The sequence below is a fragment of the Solanum lycopersicum genome, chromosome 9 (genome assembly GCF_036512215.1).
Source record: "Solanum lycopersicum chromosome 9, SLM_r2.1".
In the NCBI taxonomy this organism is placed as follows: Eukaryota; Viridiplantae; Streptophyta; class Magnoliopsida; order Solanales; family Solanaceae; genus Solanum; species Solanum lycopersicum.
In genome coordinates, this window is record NC_090808.1 from 13,447,870 (window position 1) to 13,468,778 (window position 20,909).

Genomic DNA, 20,909 nt, shown 5'->3' on the forward strand with positions numbered 1-20,909 from the left:
AAAAGTGTAAAGGCGATCCTTCACTTATTATACCTACGGAATATATTGGTAATAAGGATTTCAATTTGGAAATTCCTATTCTTATTCTAGACCATCAAGTTCACAAATTGCGAATCAAGGAGGTAGCATCAGTAAAGGTTCAATTGAGAAATCAGTTTGTTCAAGAGTCTACATGGGAAGATTAGGAATATATGAGAAAGATATATCCACATATATTTGGGTCCAACGAAATTCCAAATTAAGGTATTAATCCTTTTCTTGGCAGTTAATTTTAGTTGGTACGTTGTGTTATATATATTGCTTGTTGGGTGAGCTGAATGTTAGATGTTACACACTTTATATACTTAAAATAATCTCATTCGAGGATGACTATTCCCAAGGGGGAGATATTGTAATATCCCGATATTTGAAAGAACTAGCATTTAAAAGAACTATTTTTGAAAGACTAAATTTGGAAAATTTGGCAAGTTATACTAAGTATGAGTTTTTGGTCAACTTCAAATGACCATAACTTTCGGTACAAGATGAGTTATGTGGCCCATTAGGTATCAAATTAGAGGTCTTGGAAATCCTCTTTTCAGTGCCATTATGTTTCCTAACTTTTGAGCTCGTATAAGGGAGATATGTTCAGTTGAAATCTAGATGTCTAGTTAAGGAAAGTTACCCATATTTAAGAGGATTATTTTGGTCTTTTCCTTACCTAATTAACTTAAAATAAAATATGGTAAAATATAGGGTTCTAAATTAATTAGTTCAATTTTACAAATCAAAATTTATGCTAGGATTTTTAGAAAAGTTCAAGAAAAGGAGAAAAAGTCAAGCGTTCTTCATGTTTTTGAGGATTTTCGCTAAGTGTTGGTCAACAAAAGGTATGTGACTTCACATAGTGTGGGTTCCTTCACCCATGCACCAATCATGATTTATTCAGTGTAATTTCGTTCATGAAAGTTAAACATTTAAGTTCTTGATATGTTTCATTAAAGTTTTTATCATAATATCGATGAGGTTTTGATGCGTTCTTAGGATAATAGTATGAGTTTGAAAGTTGTTTTTTGAGTATATTCTTGTGTAATGTTGTTGGGTATTCAGTTGTAAGTGATTGGGGAAGAAACCATTCAATTCTCGGTGAACGAGGGTCAATAAACAAGTAAGGAAATTTGTCAAACTTTTTGGGGAAAGGGTGGGGTATCACACCAGTCACTGCACCTCTCATCATTTTTTGTATTTTAGTCTCTGGGGCGCCACTACACCCAGTGCGCCCAAAGACACTCTGTAATTCAGGGTCAAACACCCTATGCCACTCAGTATGCTAGGGTCGACAAGTCTTCTACCCTTTTCTATTTTTTTCCATTTGAGTTCCCTCGAATTATACCTATGTTTTCTAGTTGAATTATACATTCTAAAGTACACCTAAACATCCTGAGATTATCCATAACATGTGATCATAATCATTGAATCCATAATTCAAATACAAGGAAGACATAAGAGTCAAGTCTAGAGAGTTCTTAGAGTCTTTCAAAAGTATTATACAATTGTTTTAAAAACTTTTATGAATTGAACATTGAGTTTGAGAAATATTAAAGACTAGTTCATGTCTTTAAAATGTATATATGGGAACTATGTATTCCGAAGGAGTAAATGTTTTCACATTAAAGATGATGCAAAACACCAATTTCCAAATGAGTTTTCATGAGAAGTTTTGAGTACCATCTCTTTTAAGAGATACATTTTTAAGTAATAATATCAAACCCTTATGTTTTTAGACATATAAGCTAGTTACATTTTGGGAGTAGTATTGACTACCGATATGGGTATGAGTTTATATAACTCAAGTCTCCATAGAGCATGAGCCAATGTTGGTAGAAAATGTTTTTACTTTCTAGATGATTCATAAATGCTTTTAGCATAGACTAGTGAATCCACTTAGTAGTAGGTTTCATACCCTAGTACAGTATGGACGACACTGCAGTCTGAGGAAACACGTGGTATCATCAAATATCTCATAGTGTTGTTTGTCAGTTAGAGAATTTTCTACAGAAATACTTGTAATGTTTTTTCATATACAATTTAAGTTATTGTTGTGTTTTCAATAAATTGAGTTGTAATCTATGTATTTTAAAGCTTTTGTTTGTATTGCTTTTCCATTTATACCTTATATTTAAATGAGTTGGGTTGAGATGAGATAAGTTCCTTTAGTTCCATTTCAAACTTATGTATTGATTTATAATTCCCCTCATAAGCTCTTACATTATATGTATTGATGTCATTTGTCTAGCATCTTCTATGATGCATATACAGGTTACCAAGATCAACATCTAACACTTCATTGATCCAGTTGATCTTTAGATTTGTTGGTGATCCTTCTTGATTCCGCAAGATCCCTTTTTATTTGCTTTATTTATTCTAGTTTTATTAGTATGTTTTCGGTCTTTCCCCGACGTCCATCTCAATTAGTAAAGGCTTCATAGATAGATAGTTATAGTTCATTAGTCTTTTAATTTGCATTCGGTTATGATAAGACTTGAGTTTCCACTTTGGCTAGTTGAATGTTTATATATAAAACATTCATATTTATATTGAGTTATAGTTTACTTTTAAGGTGCTTTTATTATGACTAAGTCTTCCGCAAAGAGTTAAGCCAAGTCAAGGGTTCACTTAGGGCCATCAATTGTTCTCGAATGCTAATCTTGCCCAAGGTATAGGCCCAAGGTGTGAAAGTTTTCATGAAAAAAACAATAAGAGATGTGATATTTAAAGATTTTAAAACAGTTGAAATTAATTTAAAATGTATAACGATAAAAAAACAAACTCTTTACTCTTAACAAGGACTTTCGCTAACCTACAAACATCACTATGCTCTACGTGACAATAGAATTGTCCTTACCATGACTTGATATAGAACACCTAAGATGTGACACCTCGGGTACTATATCTAAGTGTGAGAGTAAGAATCAAGAAAGAAGGGTGAGGTCCAAGGAAGAGGGATAGCCAGCCCATTTTATGCTAAAGGCTGCCCCATAAGCACCACTTGTTGTGAGGACCATGGATTGTGGTATGTCTAGCAGCATCCTCCCCAAAACTTCCCAAAACAATCCTCTCTTCATGAGACAAATCACGGCTTGTGGAAGAGATTTAGTTTTTAGGACTAGGGCTGCCTAGATATTGGTTCATGGTTGGAACCACAACTCGTGGTGCCTCTCATGAAGGTGGAAAATAGGATGGTAGGTTTAGAATAATTAGGTCATGCCAATTTTAATTAAACAAGAAGAAGAAGGAGGATGAGGAGGAAGAGGAGGAGGAGGAGGAGAAGGAGAATGAGAAGGACAAGGATAAGGACAAGAAGGAGAAGGAGGAAAAAAAAGATAAAAATGAGAAGTAGGGTAAGAAGGAGAAACAAGAGAAGAAGGAGAAGCGGGTGAAGAAGGAGAACCGAGAGAAGGAGAAGGAGAAGATCAAGGAGTAAAAGAAGAAGGAGAAGAACAAGGAGGAGGAGGAGGAGGATGAGAAAGAGGAGGAGGAAGAGGAGAAGGATGAAGAAAATGACATGGAGGAGAAGGAAAAGGAGAAGCAGGAGGATGAGAATGAAAATGAGAAAGAAGGAGAATGAACAGAAGAAGAATGAGGAGAAGGAGGAAAGGGAGGAGGAGATGGAAAACGAGAAGGAGAATGAGAAGCAAAAGGCGGAGGAGAAGAAAGATGTGAAGGAAAATGAGAAGAAAGAGAAGGAGCAGGAAGAGAAGGAGAAGGAGAAAGATGAGGAGGATGAGGAGGAGGAGACGAAGAAGAAGAAGAAGAAGAAGAAGAAGAAGAAGAAGATTCAAGATAGGTTTTCAAGAGCAAGCTTTTGTACATGAATTTCTTGTTGTTAGGGTTTGATTCAAATGTCATGGATTCCTTTCAATCATCATTTAAATGATTTAATTGAATCATGCTAAGCATTAATTGATGGTTGCTTATGATTTTTTGATGTTTTTCTATGAACCCATGTAATTCTAATATTTTTCAGTTGTGATGATATGATGTAGGTCTTTATTGATGATTGAGGGATTTTATAAACTAAATACATGAAGTGATAGAATCACATGAATTATTATAAAGTCCATGTCTAATGCTTCAATTATATATGTGATGATTCAAAGCATGTTTTGAACTTAAGGAGGTAAATTATTAGATTATGCATGTTTTATGAAATCTATTTAAATGCTTTAAGGATGCTTTGAGAGTAAAGTATCAATGATTATGACGGGGTTTTGTGTTATTTAAAGGTTATCCTCATCAAACACATATTAGTATAATTGTTAAAGGACATTCTCATATAGTGAGAATTCTTAGGTTGAAAAGAATTTCTCACCTGATCGAATCTAAAATTAAAAGTGATCATGGATGGTGAATGGTTTCCTGTGCATGGTCTAAATAGCTATCCTAATGAACTAACTTAAATCAGTAGGCCAAGGGAACCCTTTCATTAGTAATGCAGTTAATTACAAAATAACTACTCAGTAGGATTTATTCTTAGCACCGAGTAGATATTGTATTAAGATGGAAGCTCTCCCACAGAAAGGTTAGGTTTCTAAATAGAAGTTCTCTAGCAGAAAGGTCAGGTTTCTATAAGCAGTCTCTTGAGATGGATGCTCTTCCGTAGAAATATCGGGTTTGTAGTAACAATCTTATTATTGCATAAACTATGTGCCCGCATAAGTTATTAGCTAGTGGATCCACTTAAGCTAAGAATTTATAGTGCTACCTTAGGCAAGTAGAACACCATTTCAGAGTGGGAGACCTGGGTGATCATGTTATATGTCACATGGTATAAATGTCGGTTAATGCTAATTCCCATAATTAAAAGATAATGAAGAACTAAGGCATGCTTAAATAAGTATACCGTAATGTTCAAATATTTTAAAGATGATGCTAGTTTGTATTAACTATGATGATATGACTTATTTTTTTCTAACTCTCTTACATGATGTTTTAGCTTTATAAGTTTCATGTCATGAAAATAAAAATGTGAATTTTAGCACGTTTTAAATGTTTTTACGCATGGTTATCATACTTAGTGTATTTTTATACGAACACATACTCTTGCAAATATTTTCCTAGGGTCCGACAGTCATGGTTGACAATTTTTATCGCTAGAGCTTGGATTTGAATATGATGTATGGGCTAGGCTTAATTTCATTCGATATTATATTACTTGGCTATGATGAGACTAAGTGTCCACTTTTTTTTATTAAAAACTTTTTAGACTTGAAATGTGTTTTATTCTTGTTGTTCTATTTCTTATGTTATGAGGAGTAAGTGGCTTGTATGGGGTCCTTTGGGGTTCAATACGTCTACATCTAGGGGATACCCCTGGGTCGTGAAAAACTTGGTGATCATAGAACAAGGTTTAGAATGGTCGTATGATGTCTCTTAAGATACGTCTAATAGAGTTTTGTTCATGAGTGTTAAGCACACTTCATTTATTAAAGAAAGGCTACAATGTTCTTAGGAAACTCCATTTCTTTCATTACACTTATTTTGTGCGATAGAGTCTAACTCTATAAAGTTTATCTCCTAATCCTTACCTAATGGTCTATAACATATGACTACTCGAAGGGCTGATGCTAGAAGGAATAATAAAGACAATATGAATCAATGAGATCATCATCAAGATCTTCAAGATCTGGTGGACCTTTTGGCCAAACAAGTAACAAATGTGGAGTTTAGGGTTGCTTTCTAAGTACTGGGTCAAGCCATGACGGCTCAAGTAAATGGAGAGGTTATTTATCTTATGAACCCAATGTAGATGTGGAGGTTTCAAGAGTGAGGGACTTAATGGATGACCCTCCAGAGCCTCGTGGTTCTAGGGTTGTGGAAGATCCTTAAGAGTTTATAGATGAGATCTCCAAGGTTTTGATTATTATGGATGTTACACCATAGAAAAAGGTGGAGTTTTCGCTTATCAATTGAAGTGTGTTGCTAAAGTGTGGTATAACAAATAAAAGGAAGAGAGGTTGGTAGGAGCGGGCCCTATGGAGTTGGAACTGTGTAAATCTGCTTTTCTTGATAGGTTCTTTCCCCTTGAGATGCGAGATGAAAAGGTGCAAGATTTCATTAATCATCATCAAGAAAGTATGAGTGTAAGGGAATATACTCTAATGTTCACTCAATTTTCCAAGTATGCTCTAACATTGATTGCGAATTCAAGGGCTAGGATGAGTAAGTTTTTGATGATTGTGTTCGAAACGGTGGTTAAAGAGTGACGCACCACAATACTCATTAATTACATAGACATCTCTCATATTATGGTCCATGCACCACAAACCGAGGAGAAGAAACTCAACAAAAAGTCTAGGGAGGTAAAAAGGTCTACGACTCGTGATAGAAATTTCTCTAATGAAAGGTATGATGGACAAGGTTGACCTAGATTTCCACAAGGTTTTTTTTATCAAGGCTCCTCCAATGCTACTCCAAGGTTCAACAAAGAAACGGTGTTTATCCCTAAACGTCAAAGAGGTAAAGGCGGTGGATCTTTGTTTCTTAAGTCTAATTGGCCTATGTTTGGAAATAAGCACAATCGTTATTGTCTAATCGGAAAAGATAGTTTTTATGGTTGTGGTTAGAGTGGTCACCATTTGAGGAATTTTCCAATGCTTACGACTAAAGGAAGAGAGGGAAATCAAGCTTCTCTTAGTGATTTGAATTCCAATGCTCTCTAGAAAAACCACTTCTAAACTCTCTAATCCCGAGGTAAACAAGAGAGTTCTTTGTATGTTGTCGTTGTTATCTTAAAAAATTTCCAAAATAGATGTGTATCCTTTATTAGATTCGAGTGTTACTTTGTATTTTGTGAAGCCCTGTGTGGCTATGAGATTTGATGTTTTTCGGTATTTTTTATTCGAAACTTTTTCTTTCTCTGCACCTGTTGTGATTTTGTGGTGGCTAAGAGAGTTTATATAAAGAGTCTTGTTTCCTTATCACATAAAGTTACTCTTGTTGACTTGGTAGAGCTTGATATTTTATACGTTGATGTTATTCTTGGTATGAATATGCTACACTCTAGCTATGCTTCTATTGATTGTAGAACTCGTGTAGTCAAATTTTAGTTCCTAAATAAGCCTATCCTAAAGTGGAAGGGGGGAAACTCTATGATTGAGGGTCAATTTGTCTCATGTATCAAAGCTAAAAAGGTGATTTATAAAGGTTTTGTTTACCATGTTGTTAAGGCGAGGGATGTAGATTCCAAAACCCCTACTCTTGAGTCGATCCTCATTGTAAATGAGTTTTAGGAAGTTCTCCTCGATGATTTACTCGAGTTAAAGGAGTTAAAATAACAGATGAAGGATTTGTTAGGTAAAGGTTTCATCCAATTGAGTATCTCTCCATGGGGTCCTCCAATTTTATTTGTTAGAAAGAAAAATGGATCTCTTCGTATGTGCATTGACTATCGTTAGTTAAATAAGTTACCATTAAGAATAAGTATCCTCTTCCAAGGATAGATGATTTGTTTAACCAACTACAAGGAGCAAGTTACTTATCTATTATTCACCTCATGTCAGGTTATCACCAATTGAGGGTTAGAGAAATGATATTCCAAATGTGGTTATTCAAACCCAATATTGTCGTTACGAGTTTTATGGTAATGTCATTTGAGTTGACTAATGATGTGGTGGTTTTATAGATTTGATGAATAGTCTATTTAGACAATACCTTGATATGTTTGTAATTGTGTTTATTGATGATATTTTGATCTATTCGAGAACTGAGAATGGGCATATTAATCATTTTCAGATTGTGTCTCTAGTACTTAAGGACCAACAACTTTTTTCAAACTTTAGCGAATGTGAATTTTTACTAAGGTCCATAGCTTTTCTTGATCATGTTGTGTTAATCAAGGGATTGGGTTAAATCCTCAAAAGCTGGATACGGTTAAGAGTTGGCCTAGACCTCTAACTGCCTTCAGACATTGGAAGTTTCTTGGGTTCGGCCGGTTACTATAGAATGTTTATTGAGGATTTCTCTTCCATGTTTTCTCCATTAAAGACTTTGACTTAAAAGAAGGCTAAGCAGGTGTAGTCGAAAGCTTGTGAGAAAAGCTTTCAAGAGTTGAAAGATACACTAACTTCCGCTTTAGTGTTGACCTTACCAGAGGGTACAAATGGTTTTGTGGTATATTTTGATTCCTCTAGATTTTGGTCGGGATGTGTGCTTATGCAAAATGGTAAAGTCATTACCTATGATTCAAGGCAAATAAATATCCATGAGAAAAATTATTCGACCCATGAATTAGAATTAACGGTGGTTGTTTTAGCCCTAAAGATTTGGAGGCACTATTTGTAGGGAGTTCATGTTGATAATTTCACCGATCATAAGATTTACAATATGTGTTTAGTCAAAAGGATTTTAATATTTGCCAAATAAGGTGTCGTGAATTATTGAAGGATTATGACATGAGTGTTCTTTATCACCTTTGCAAGGCAAATGCAATAGCAGATGTGCTTAGTCAATTTTGTATTATATTGTTGTTCATGTTTATGATGATAAGAAAGAGTTGGTTTGGGATGTTCATAGTTTGTGTCAATTAGGTGTTCAACTAGTGGCCACCACCAAAGGTGGTATTATATTTCGTAATGGCTCTGAATTTTTTTTTTGTGGAGGATGTGAAAACTAAGCAAGGTCTTGATCCTATTTTGGTTGAATTGACGGAAGCGGTGCTTAAGTCTTTTTCTAAAGGGGGATATGGTGTAATTATATACTAAGGTCGTTTATGTATTCCCAATGTTGATGAATTTGAGGGAACAATTTTGTCGGAAACCCATAGCTATTGATATTCCATTGACCTGTGACCCACCAAGATTTATCATGATTTACGGGAAGTCTAATGGTGGAATGAGACGAAGAAGGATATTGTGGAATTCTTGGCTAAGTGTCCTAATTTTAACACGTTAAAGTTGAGCATGAAAGACCGAAAGGTTTTTCCCATGATATTTTTAATCCTACGTGGAAGTAGGAAGAAATAAGCATGGACTTCATAATAGGGTTTCCACGCATTTGGTGACAACATGATTTGATTTCAGCTATAGTAGATCAGATGACGAAATCAACTTGTTTTGTTCCCGTCAAAGTTTATTATTCGATAGAATATTATGCTAAGTTGTACTTGAGAGAAATGGTAAGGTTGCATGGAGTGCCCTTGTCCATTGTTTACGATTGTGGTACACAATTCACTTTAAAATTTTGGAACACATGTTGAGATCTTGTGTGATTGATTTTACGGGTAATTGGAATGACCATTTGCCATTGGTTGAATTTTTGTATAATATTAGTTGTATGTCTCCATTTGAGGCTCTTTATGGTAGGATGTGTAGATATATCATAGGTTGGTTTGAGATGGGTGAAGTTTCTTTAAATAGTATTGAGTTAGCTCATGAGGATATTGAGAAGTTTGACTTATTCGAGAGAGGTTGAAAATGGATCAAAGTCGACAAAAGTCTTATGACGGTGTTAGAAGAAGGGATCTTGAATTTGATGTTAATGATTGGGTTTTCTTTAAAAATTCACCTATAAAGGTTGTTGTGAGGTTTAGTAAGAAATGAAAACTTAGTCACAGTTTTGTAGGCCCATATGAGATTTTGATACGTGTTGGTAAGGTTGCCTGTGTGTAAGATTTTCCTAATTATTTGGCTTTAGTGCATCCTACTTTCCATGTCCCTATGCTTAAAAGTGTGTTGGAAATCCTACATCCATAGTCACCTTATAAAGATTGGGAGTTAATGAAAGTCTTTCTTATAAGGAAGTTTTGGTTAAGATTCTAGACCAGCAAGTTAAGAAGGTGATAAAAAAAGGAAGTTGATTCCGTAAAGATGTTGCGGAGGAATCATTTAACTAAGGGTGCTACTTGGAAGGTCGAGACCAGTATGATGTTCCGATATCCTCATCTCTTTCCTTTTATCCCTATTGTAGCTTAAGGTAGTGAGTTCCTCTTGACTTTTCCTTGTTTTGGGAGTCATGTTTGATATATGATTTCCATGATTTCTTTATGTTATGCATGTTCATTAGAAACTTGTGTTAAAAAGAAAATGAGTTCAACGATTAATTTTTCTCATGTTGTTTGGGATTGAGTATGAGTTGCCTATAAAATTTATGAGATGAATTGTTGAACATGCTTTAGCTATGCTTTCTTAAGGTAAATTGCATAAAGGCTCCATGAGATTGTGTTGAGCATATTTGTAATCTTGAAAAGGTAGTTCCTCTTAGAACATGATAAATGTTGAAATTTCACGCATATTCATTGTTAGATTTAGTTCTTACTTCATTGTGATGCATTAAATATGTCTAGTTTGGAGTCGAGAAGGGTGGTGCGTAAATCAGTATGAGTATGAACTTCAGCGTGAAGTGGTCGGGTTCACTCTTTCTAGAGGAAGGGATTCGTGTAATTCCCCCTCTTTCTTCGACAAAGGCATATACCCATCGATAGGGAACCCAAACAAGGGCTAGAAAAAGGAAAGCGGAACCTTAACTTAATAGCTCCATTTCTTGTTCCTGAGCGGAAGGCATTTTTTTGATCATAAATAATCGCCAACAAGAATTTGGATCCTCACTACACAACGAAATGGAGTTGATGGAGTAGCCGGTGCCCTTGAGTACTAAGCCATCAGAATAGGGATGGTGCCAAGAAAGGCAGTTTAATCTATATCTATAGAAAGAACAAAGCAAAGATATTCAAATAAAGAATTTGTGAGCTTATTAATCTGACCCAAATTGGTACAGGCCAATTCCATTTCGCCGGATTGAAAGATCCATCAATTATTGTGATCTCTTTCTTAGAAAATAAATTGCGTAAATTATGTATTGCATGCATGATGGGCTGCTAGTCCTAAATCTTTTACTTTCGCAAGGTGTCTAGAATGTCATTCGAGGACAAATGTTCTCAAGGGGGATATAATGTAATACCCTAGAAAATAGTAGACTAAACTAGAGCTAAGTGTGAGAGTAAGAATCAAGGAAGAAGGGTGAGGGCCAAGGAAGAGGTCTAGGGAAGCCTATATTGTCCTATACACTGCCCCACCAACCAGGAACACCACCACGACTCATAGTGTGGCTCATAGTATGCTAGGTAGTAGTCTCTCCAAGATTGTCCAAAACAGTCCCCTCTTCACAAGCCACTTCACGGCTCGTGGTGATGACCACGGATTATAGGAAGGCTCATGGATGGGATTTAGATTTAGGAGTTGAAGGTTGCCTAGCTACTTTTCCATCACTACGATAAGGACTATGGCTCGTGGTGCCTCTTGTGAAGGTGGACAGTAGGCTGGCAAGTTGAGGTTACTTGGGTCATTCCGGTTTTGATTAAAATAAAGCTATATCATTTTGCCTAAGCCTGGGAACCCCATATAGATGATTTTAACTCTAAAACTGACACATTCAAGTCATTATTTCCAAAACCTAAAATAAATCCCCAAAGTTCTTCCTCTCAAAATACTCTCTCTAGAAACTTGAAGAAGAAGAGGAGGTTCAAGCTAGGGTTTCAAGAGAAATATTTTGTACATCAATTTCTTTGGATTTAATAGTAAGGTATGATATTTTTTATCCATGGTTTCCTTTCATCCATGGAGTTCCTTAAATTTTTTCAATCTCAAAAAGATAGAAAATACCAATTGTTAGGGTTTGATTCAAATGTCATGGGTTCCTTTTAAACATGACTTAAATGATTGAATTGAGTTATGCTAAGCATGAATTTATGATTTCTTATGATTTTTTTTATGTTTCCCCCATGAACCCATGTAATTCCCATATTTATCAACTATGATTATATGATGTGGGTCTTTGTTGATTAAAGAGGAATTTTAAGAATTAATGCATAAAGTGATAGAATCATATGAATTATGATCAAATCTATGTCTAATGCTTGAAATCTAGAGGGGGTGATTGAAAGAACGTTTTGACCCCAAGGAGGTAAATTATAATATTACACATATGTTTATGAAATCTATGTAAATATTTTAAGGATTCTTAAGTATAAATGATTATAATGTTGTTGCTTTGTTGTTGAAAGGACATTCATGTTCTAGTATAATTGTGAAACTATATTCTCACGTAATGATGATTCTTAGGTTGAAAGGCATTTCTGACCTAATTGAATCTATGATTAAAAGTTATCATAGTTGGTGAAAGGTTTCCTCACGCATGATCTAAAGTATCCTAATGAATTAACATGAATCGGTAGGCCAAGGGAACCCTTTCATGAGTAATGAAGTTAAGTAAGAAATAACTACTCATGTGAAATTTATTCTTAGCACCAAGTAGATATTATATTGAGATGGAAACTCTCCCAAAGAAAGGTCAGGTTTCTAGATAGAAGCTCTCTCATTGAAAGGCTAGGTCTCTAGAAGAAATCTCTTGAGATAGAAAATCCTCCATAGACAGGTCGGGTTTCTACTAATATTCTCCTTATCCCATAAACTACGTAACCCCCCCCCCCCCATAGGTTATTAGTTAGTCGATCCACTTAAGCTAAGAGTTCATAGTTTTACCTTAGGCAAGTAAAAAAAATCTTTTGGTGTGGGAGACACCAGGCGATCAAGTTATAGCTCACATGATCTTAATGTCTATTAAGTCATTCCTACAATAACAAGATAATAATGAACTAAGACATGTTTTCGAAGGTTCTATAGATGATTCTAGTTTGCATGGACTATGATGATATGACTTATGTTTTTTCAACTCTCTTACATGATGTTTTAGCTTTATAAATTTTTAAAGTGTTTGTTTCCTCAATTTATATGTTTCATAATAAATAATAAATTCACTGATTGTCTCTATTTAAAAATATGATTTTATTGTTTTGGTTATCAAATTTGACTTCCCCAACTTGTTCATTTTTTATTATAACTTAACTAGTCACGTGGTGTAATCATAATATGATCACATTTATTTATCTACTTGGTGCCGCTGGTTATTGAAATTTGGTCATTTTTTTCATGTCTAGTTTTTGAGTTTTGTTTATAAGTTTTGGTTAATGAGTTTCATACACTGATTATATCTCTTTTTTCTTTTTGTGAAGTCCTTGATGTTGAGTCCATTTCATATACGGCTTATATTTCTTTTTCTTTTAGTGAAATCCTTGATTTTAAGCCCAACGGACTCTTATCTCCTCTCCTTCGATATCTCGACTGAGACATGGAGGCCCAAATATATTTTTCTTTAAGTCCACCTCGTCATAGAATTGAAAGTCGATTAACAGGTCCAAAGAAATTTAATATGCAGGGCAAAAGGAAAGCTAAAATATATGGATTGTTGGATTGTAGCAGTATACATCAAATTTATACATTGTATACGATGGAAAATTGGTCGAAACCCCAAAATTTTAGCAGTAACAGGACCAAAGGACTAAATAATGGGCTCAAGAGAAAGGAAAATTGGTTGAATCCTAAGGACGTGAAAATTGGGGTCAAAATCATCATAAATGGGCAAAAATAAGACTTGAGACAGTATTTCTAGTAGGAAAAATTTCGGCAAACAGATTTTCAAAATAATTCGTTATGGGTATAATTTATATAATTATATTCTATGTTTATAGTTTAATTTGCTATTAAGCATTTATCGTATACGACTTTTTTATTGATAAAAATATATAACATATTTAATTTTTTAAAAAAATTAAATCATGAACCCTGAAAATAGTAACAGAAATTTATATAATCTCATGATTTAAGCTAAACGTCAAAAATCAAATATTTTTCTAAAAAAAAAAGAGTTTTACAACAATATAAACTCCATAACATCTTTACTCCTCAAACGACTGAAGCACCCCCTTAATAATAATTTGCATATTGAAAACCAGGTAATCATTTCTTTCAAGGAAATACTCATGTTTTGAAGCGTCAAGAAAGTGTACAATTGATTTGTATAGTATATTGTTAAAATTTTGAATAACAAATAATTCTTGTTTTGTTAATTCTGATGTTTCACAAAAATTTATTAATTTATACCAGATTAGAGAAATCATATGTTAACAATTTGTTCTATTTTTTATTGAAAAAAAAAGTTGAATGATACTATTTGTATATATGTATTGTATATGATTCAAATAGATTTGCGTTCCTGCGAGTAAGTTTTGATATTTTATACGATTACTCATGTCCACACATATATACTTCAACCACTTCATATATATACATATTAATATACACGTGTAATTTAGGCAAAAATAATAGATAGACTTCAAAATAAAAATTATATATAACTAACAAAATATGCAAATATCAATATACAAAATTGGATGTTTGCGCATGAATCTAATTCCTTATTTTAAAAAATTAAAGATACAAAACATTTCAGTTAAGTGTTGCATATTATTAATAGGAAAAATAACTTAAATACAGAACTATAAGTTTTATATTCTCTAATTTTTCCTTCATTTTTTAAATATTACATAATTCTTTTTTTTTTAATTTTAGTGTAAGTTTATAGATACATAACATTCTCTCTCCTATAATAAACAATTACCCATTTTAATGCCTATTTTTTCTCCATTAAAACACTCAACCTTTTAAATCAGTTTTTGGATTTTGAATTTTCTCCATTTAAACACTCAACCTTTTAAATAAGTTTTTTGATTTTGAATTATTAATTTTAATTAATTTTAAATAAAATACCCAATTTCGAATTTCAAAATTCAAAAAATTTGAAATTTCAAAAATCAAGACAATTTCTCTCCCGTTCGGTTCTTACTCCATTACATTTTTAGTTCTTCTTTCTCCATAATCGTCTTTCTTATTCTTAACCCGACATATTTTATTGGTTTCTTCTTTTTCTTCTTAAGTCATCATCGTCTTTTTCTTCTTAATCTGTAATCGTCTTAACCCAGCATCTTTTTATTCTTAATCCATCATCAGTTCGTCTTTTCTTCTCTTTTTTGTTTTTGCTAATTGTTCTATTACATCATAGTAATGGATCCGTTAATTAATCGAAGGATATATGATTCTGACGATGAAAATTGGAAAGAAAATAGGAAAAAGTCTTTGCATGATCCTATGAATCTTTAGAAGGATTCAAACAAAGACTCTGGCGAAACATCAAAATCAAAGGTTGTCAAAATACAACAAAAAAAAGAAAAAAGAAGCAGCAAACATTGTTGTTAGGCCTACATTGTCTCGGGTTAGTATTTTGGTACTTAAATTGTTGTTGAAATTAGTAAAAATTTTAAGGAATCAAGTGTGCTTGCTGATACGTTTTGAATAAGTGTGTATAGTGTTTTAGATGATGAATTGATACATGAATTTTTTGTGTATCATAATATTTTATATGTATCTTGAAATTTTTAAAATTATTATAATGTATCATTCAGTAAGTTTAATTACTGTGTCATCAACTGTGCTTAATGATATATATAGAATCAGTGTGTACCGTGTTTAGTCAATGCACTGATACATGTAGTAGATATGTACCACATGTTTTGCATGTAGTATGAATTTCTGAAAACTGATATCATGTATCAGTAAGGTATTAATTGTTTAGTTGATGTACTGATACATGTTTTGAAAATTGTTATAATGTATCATTCACTAAGTTTAATAACTGTGTCATCAACTGTGCTTGATGATACATATAGAATCAGTGTGTATAGTGTTTAGTCGATGTTCTGATACATGTATTAGATATGTATCACATGTTATAATGTTTTAGTCAATTCACTGATACATGTAGTAGATATGTATCACATGTTTTTCATGTATTATGAATTTCTGAAAACTGAAACCATGTATCAGTAAGTTATTAATTGTTTTATTTAGTATTTATATTTCAATATCGTTATAATTTGCTATTTTATTTTCAAATTGCAGCCACTGAAGTACAAGATTAAAAAGATACCAACACATCCCATAAGGTTTGCTGTCAATTTTAACAACAATTTCCTAAAGGACTTTGAAAAATACATAGGGAAAAATGTTATCCAAATGTTTAAGGATACAATTTTGGACCCTTTTTAGACATTTCTAAATGTAATTTTCAGGGCCAAATAACTAAGTGCTTATTGCTTTTAGAATTGGAACAAAGCAACCCTAATGTGTTGCATATTAGACATTCCAACGGGTGTGTCCTGAAATTTGGTATAGATGAATTTGCATTATTAACAGGACTTAAGGTCAGAGGAAATACCAATAATTTCAAATACCCAAAACAAACTAATTGTATGCTTTTTCAAAAGTATTTTCCTGTTGCAGTCACTAGTGTTACAAAGCATCAACTAGTTCAACGATTTAAGATGGGTAATTGGGAGAACAATCAGGATGCACTTCAAATGTCTATACTGTTCTTTATTCATACATTTGTATTAGCTACTCTTGATAATACAACTATATCTATTGTCGACTTTCTAATGGTTGAAGATGGTAGATATCAACATTTTCCTTGGGGTCAGCTTTCATTTTCCAAACTAATTGGTTCACTTAGACAAGATTTTGATGTTAGTAAAAAGTTATACCGATTATATGGGATGCCATATGCACTAAACGTTTGGATATACGAATGTGCATCCAATTTAAATTCTGAAAATAGCTGTGAGAGAACGCAATGTCATCCCAAGAATGTGCAATTGGAGAGTTGTGTCTGAAAAGGCAAAGTTTGAAATGCTTATGTCTACCATTTTCCAAGAGGTAAAATTTTACTTTTGTATATGGAATATTGTTATTTATGCCTTGTGATACATTATGAAATATTATTGTTTCTAACAGCTAAATTATCTTATGTGTTGTGATACATTCAGAATGCATGTTCAAACATTGTCCTAACAGCAGAGGAAATTGAAGCTTTTGACTTTGCTCAAGTTGAACATGCTCATTCTTCATCACTACCATTAGTACAACCAAATGAGGATGATGATTTTGATAATTTTTCCATAAAACCTCTCGAACATTTATTGAGGACATATTCTAGAGTTTCTAATACATCTCCCCCATCACCGCCAAAAAGAAGAAAAAAAGGATTATTCAAGAAAAGAAGGTGTTAGAACAGAACCAGTCTGATCAATCAAATGTGTCTCCGACACCGGATGATGATGTACATGTTTCCATGTCAAAACTGCCTCAAAATTCGAATGCTGATGATGTACATGGTTCTGTTCCACAAGTATCACCGAAATCAGCTGCTGATGTTCATGGTTCTGTTCTAGACGTGTCTCCGAACCCGGCTGCTGATGTTCATCGGTCTGCATTTTCACAAAATGTCAACAATACAATTCCACATATTAAAGAGTTGAAAGTACATTTGAAAACTTATGTAAGTAAATTATTTTGTTATTTTTAAACAATTTTTTTTATCCTAAATGTATCTACAATTTTTAGGCTGACAAGAAATTTGAGGAACTAATTATTTTGATAAAAGCAATCACTCCCAGCTGATGCAATCTATAGGCAAGGAAAACATCAATTTTCTGGCTAATACAAGTACATTTCAGTCTGACAAACAAACATCTCAGCAAATACCAATTGATCTCGATGATATGGGTGGTGTAGCTAAGGATGGTGTTGGTTTTCTGGTAAAAATGGTGAACATCAAATCATCGACGATGCAGGGGATGTCGATGTGTATGGTGTTGGTGTTTCTGTAAATGAGGGTGAACCACTAGGAAGTGATACTCCAAAGGTAATGTTTATGATACATTGGGTATGTCGTGTATCATGCACATATAGTCAATGCTATGTATCATGAACACTTTCTTTTTCATTTTATATTCTGTCATGTATCATGCACATTTACTCAATACTATGTATCATGTGATTATAATCAATATTACGTATCAGCACAAATTATATTAACAATTTTTATTTCAAAACTACATATTCAGGATGGTGACGCACATCAGTCGCACCAAGATTTAAATGAACATATCGTGGAGCAAGATGTTGATGACAATGTTCAGCACAATATCCCTCATGTTTTGCCCGAGGGAATTCTATCGGTACATTTTTAAATTTTGATTTATGACACACAATTTCATTACACACAAATTTATTTTAAAAATCATTACATCATATTATACAGGAATGTTCCACTTCAACAATAATATCGCCATCAACTCAAGCAGCAATAGATGCGCTTATCAAAGATTTGGGTAAAGATCCTACTAATGCTAGACCATTATGTTCTTATGATCCGCAGAATATAACTAGCAGCCAGTACTTGTTGACCGACAGTCAATTACCCACTGATATTCCAATAACAGAGATTGCTGTTAAAACTGATGCAGTCACTCCTGCGCATAGAAATAGAATGTCTTCGATAAGGATTCAATCTCCATACTGTACTTCTTTTGGGTCATGCAAGAAGGTAAAAGAGAAATTGAAGGTTATGGCTCGACTCCATTTCTCGTTCGAAGGATGGGGCATTACAGATCAAGTTTCGCCGAAACTTACTGAGGATTACATGAATCGGTTGTTAACGGGGCTTCTAAATAAGCTAGTTTCAACCATTGTCAAAGCCTGTGTATCATGTGTTGTGCCTTCTACACACGTTATTTCTCCACTTGTTCCATCAAAGTTATGTACAGTACCACTATTCTTTTCAATTGTGTCAATACATAATGGATACACTGAAAATCCAGGCTCATTTTTTTTTCAGTTCAAAATATAGTGTAACACTCCTATCGTTCTTAAGTTTCATCGGACAGGAGTTACCTTCTACAATATATTGAATTTTAATTTCTTTCCTTGATACATCAATATCCACTCGGCTGCAATTGCTGCTTTGAGATTAGAAAACGAAATTGAATCTCCAACAACGATTCCGTTGATTTTGTAACTTTCATACTGCAATTCGTTCATCCAAATTTCGGAATGTCTCATCAAAATCAAAGTATTCATCTTGAAAAATCCACTGTAACAACAATAAAATTACTGTAGTTTCAAATTTAACAGATTGTTCATAAATAATGTTTTCAAAATAGATTATATAATCTTTGATTTTCAAAATTTGAAATTAATATCCAATTACATGCTGATTTTATGCTGATTAATGATCTATTTCCGTAAATTAAGCTGTTTTAGTAACAACATTAAATATACCATTTTTCCCCATTTTTTCTTAACAGTTTAAACTTACCATGTATCATTTACCATGTATCACTAGATTCTAAAGTAACACGGCTCAACAAATTTAATGAATTTTTTGTAAATACTAAATTTATCGGGACATATATAATTATTGAATTACACTATGGGATTCCTTAAATTTTTACTTATTAATAACATGGTTTTATACAAAACAGAAACATTTGTATCAATAAGCTAGATTTGCATTTTCTTTATGTATAACTATAAATTTATGTGTATATGAGTATGCGTACATGAATATAGTACTTAAATACACAAAATACTCAAGCAATATTTGTATATATTAACTCAATATACAAATAACTAGATACATATATACTTCAAGCAATTTGTGTAAACACAAAGTAATATACATCTCATTTAGGCAAAAATTATACATAGACTTCAAACAAAAAAATGTATAACACTAACAAAATATATAAATATCAATTTACGAATATGAATTAATCAGAATATATACATATATACTTCATGAAATTTGTATAAATATATATCAATATACAAGCGTGATTCAGACAGAAATTATACAAACTTCAATATAAAAATGTATATAACTAACAAAATACAAAAATATTAATATACAAAACGTGATTTAAGCAAAAAAATAAACATATACTTCATAAAAATCATGTTCATGATGTTCTTAGGATATGTCAATTTTTTATGAAGCACATCCACTCTCCTTTGAAATACTGTTTATGGTTTTTCTCGTACTTCCTCCTTCAACAATTTTAATGCCTCTAAAATTTGCAATACTGATGACTTATGAATTGCAAGTGGGTCATTTTTTTCTTGAATTTCAATTTTTAAATAGATTATTCAACTTGAACTTGTTTAGATTTCACCATAGACCCTGCATTAATCTCAAAATCTTGTGTTAACCCGTTGAAAAATAGGATGGATTATCAACAACTATGAGACCCCATAAATATATTTGAACTAGGACTCGAACCGTTCTTTGTAGTTAGTGAAATTTTTTTCAAGGAAATTTAAAAAAAATTGAGTGTTAAGGTCACTAGATGTAGCACCATGAGTTCCAAGAAGAATTAAAAGAGTTCATTCAAGTCATTCCTAAGTTCCTTTAAGTTTTGGGTCAAATCCTAATGACCATAACTTTCACTACACAATGATTTAGGTGGTCTACTAGGTACTCAATGAAAGTTTGAATTATCTTTTCAATGCCACCGATTTCGCTAAGTTTCAAGTACATATGAGTGAGATATTCGCTTTTGAAGTTAGGTTTTCCAGTTAAGGAAAGTTAACCGAAATAGTAAGCGGTATTTTGGTTTTTTCCTTATCCAATGATATTAAATTCGTTTCTAGTGATATTTTAGGGGTCTATTCCTATTAGGTTCAGTTTTATAAACCTAATATACTCCTAGGGTTTTAGTTGAGAGTTCAAGAAGAGAAAAAAGGAGAAAAGAGGAGAAAAGAGGAGAGGACCAAGCGTTTGTCGAGATTCTTGCGTGTTGTTGCAGATTTTCACCATGAGTTTGATCCCTAAGAGGTATGTAAGCATCCATAGTGTTGATTTAGTTCACCCACACACCAATCATGATATTTTTAGTGAAATTTCATTCTTGAAGTTGAATGATTAGAGTTCCTGATAGGTTTTCTTGAATTCATTCTAAATCTTATTGTGTTGGAGTTTTGATGATTTCTTGAGATGAAATTTACTGGTTTGAGTGTTGTTTTTAGTAGATTAGAGTTTAATTTTATTAAGTAATCGAATCTAAGTGATTGGAAAATTAGAAACTATTCAATTCTAGGGGAGTTGAGTTAAGAAAACAAGCAAAGAAAGTCATCAAAGTTTTC

The 20,909-nt window shown here is 33.0% G+C and overlaps 1 protein-coding gene across 1 annotated transcript; it reads left to right on the forward strand.

Moving 5' to 3' along the window:
- Window positions 1–3,539: 3,539 nt before the first annotated feature.
- On the forward strand, window positions 3,540–18,615 carry LOC138338375 (uncharacterized). The gene is made up of 9 exons (XM_069289331.1): window positions 3,540–3,846; window positions 16,209–16,376; window positions 16,543–16,640; window positions 16,751–16,843; window positions 16,957–17,262; window positions 17,381–17,513; window positions 17,558–17,628; window positions 17,831–17,944; window positions 18,028–18,615. The coding sequence occupies exons 1-9, from the start codon at window positions 3,540–3,542 to the stop codon at window positions 18,613–18,615; spliced, it is 1,878 nt and encodes a 625-aa protein (XP_069145432.1).
- The last annotated feature ends 2,294 nt before the right edge of the window (window positions 18,616–20,909 follow it).

Bases quoted from the DNA above. Each gene is read 5' to 3' on its own strand.
- LOC138338375 (XM_069289331.1), top strand. From the start codon at position 3,540: ATGACATGGAGGAGAAGGAAAAGGAGAAGCAGGAGGATGAGAATGAAA. The intron at 16,377-16,542 runs GTAGATATCAAC...TTCTGAAAATAG, and splicing joins CTTTCTAATGGTTGAAGATG to CTGTGAGAGAACGCAATGTC. The intron at 16,844-16,956 runs GTACAACCAAAT...ACCGCCAAAAAG, and splicing joins ATTCTTCATCACTACCATTA to AAGAAAAAAAGGATTATTCA.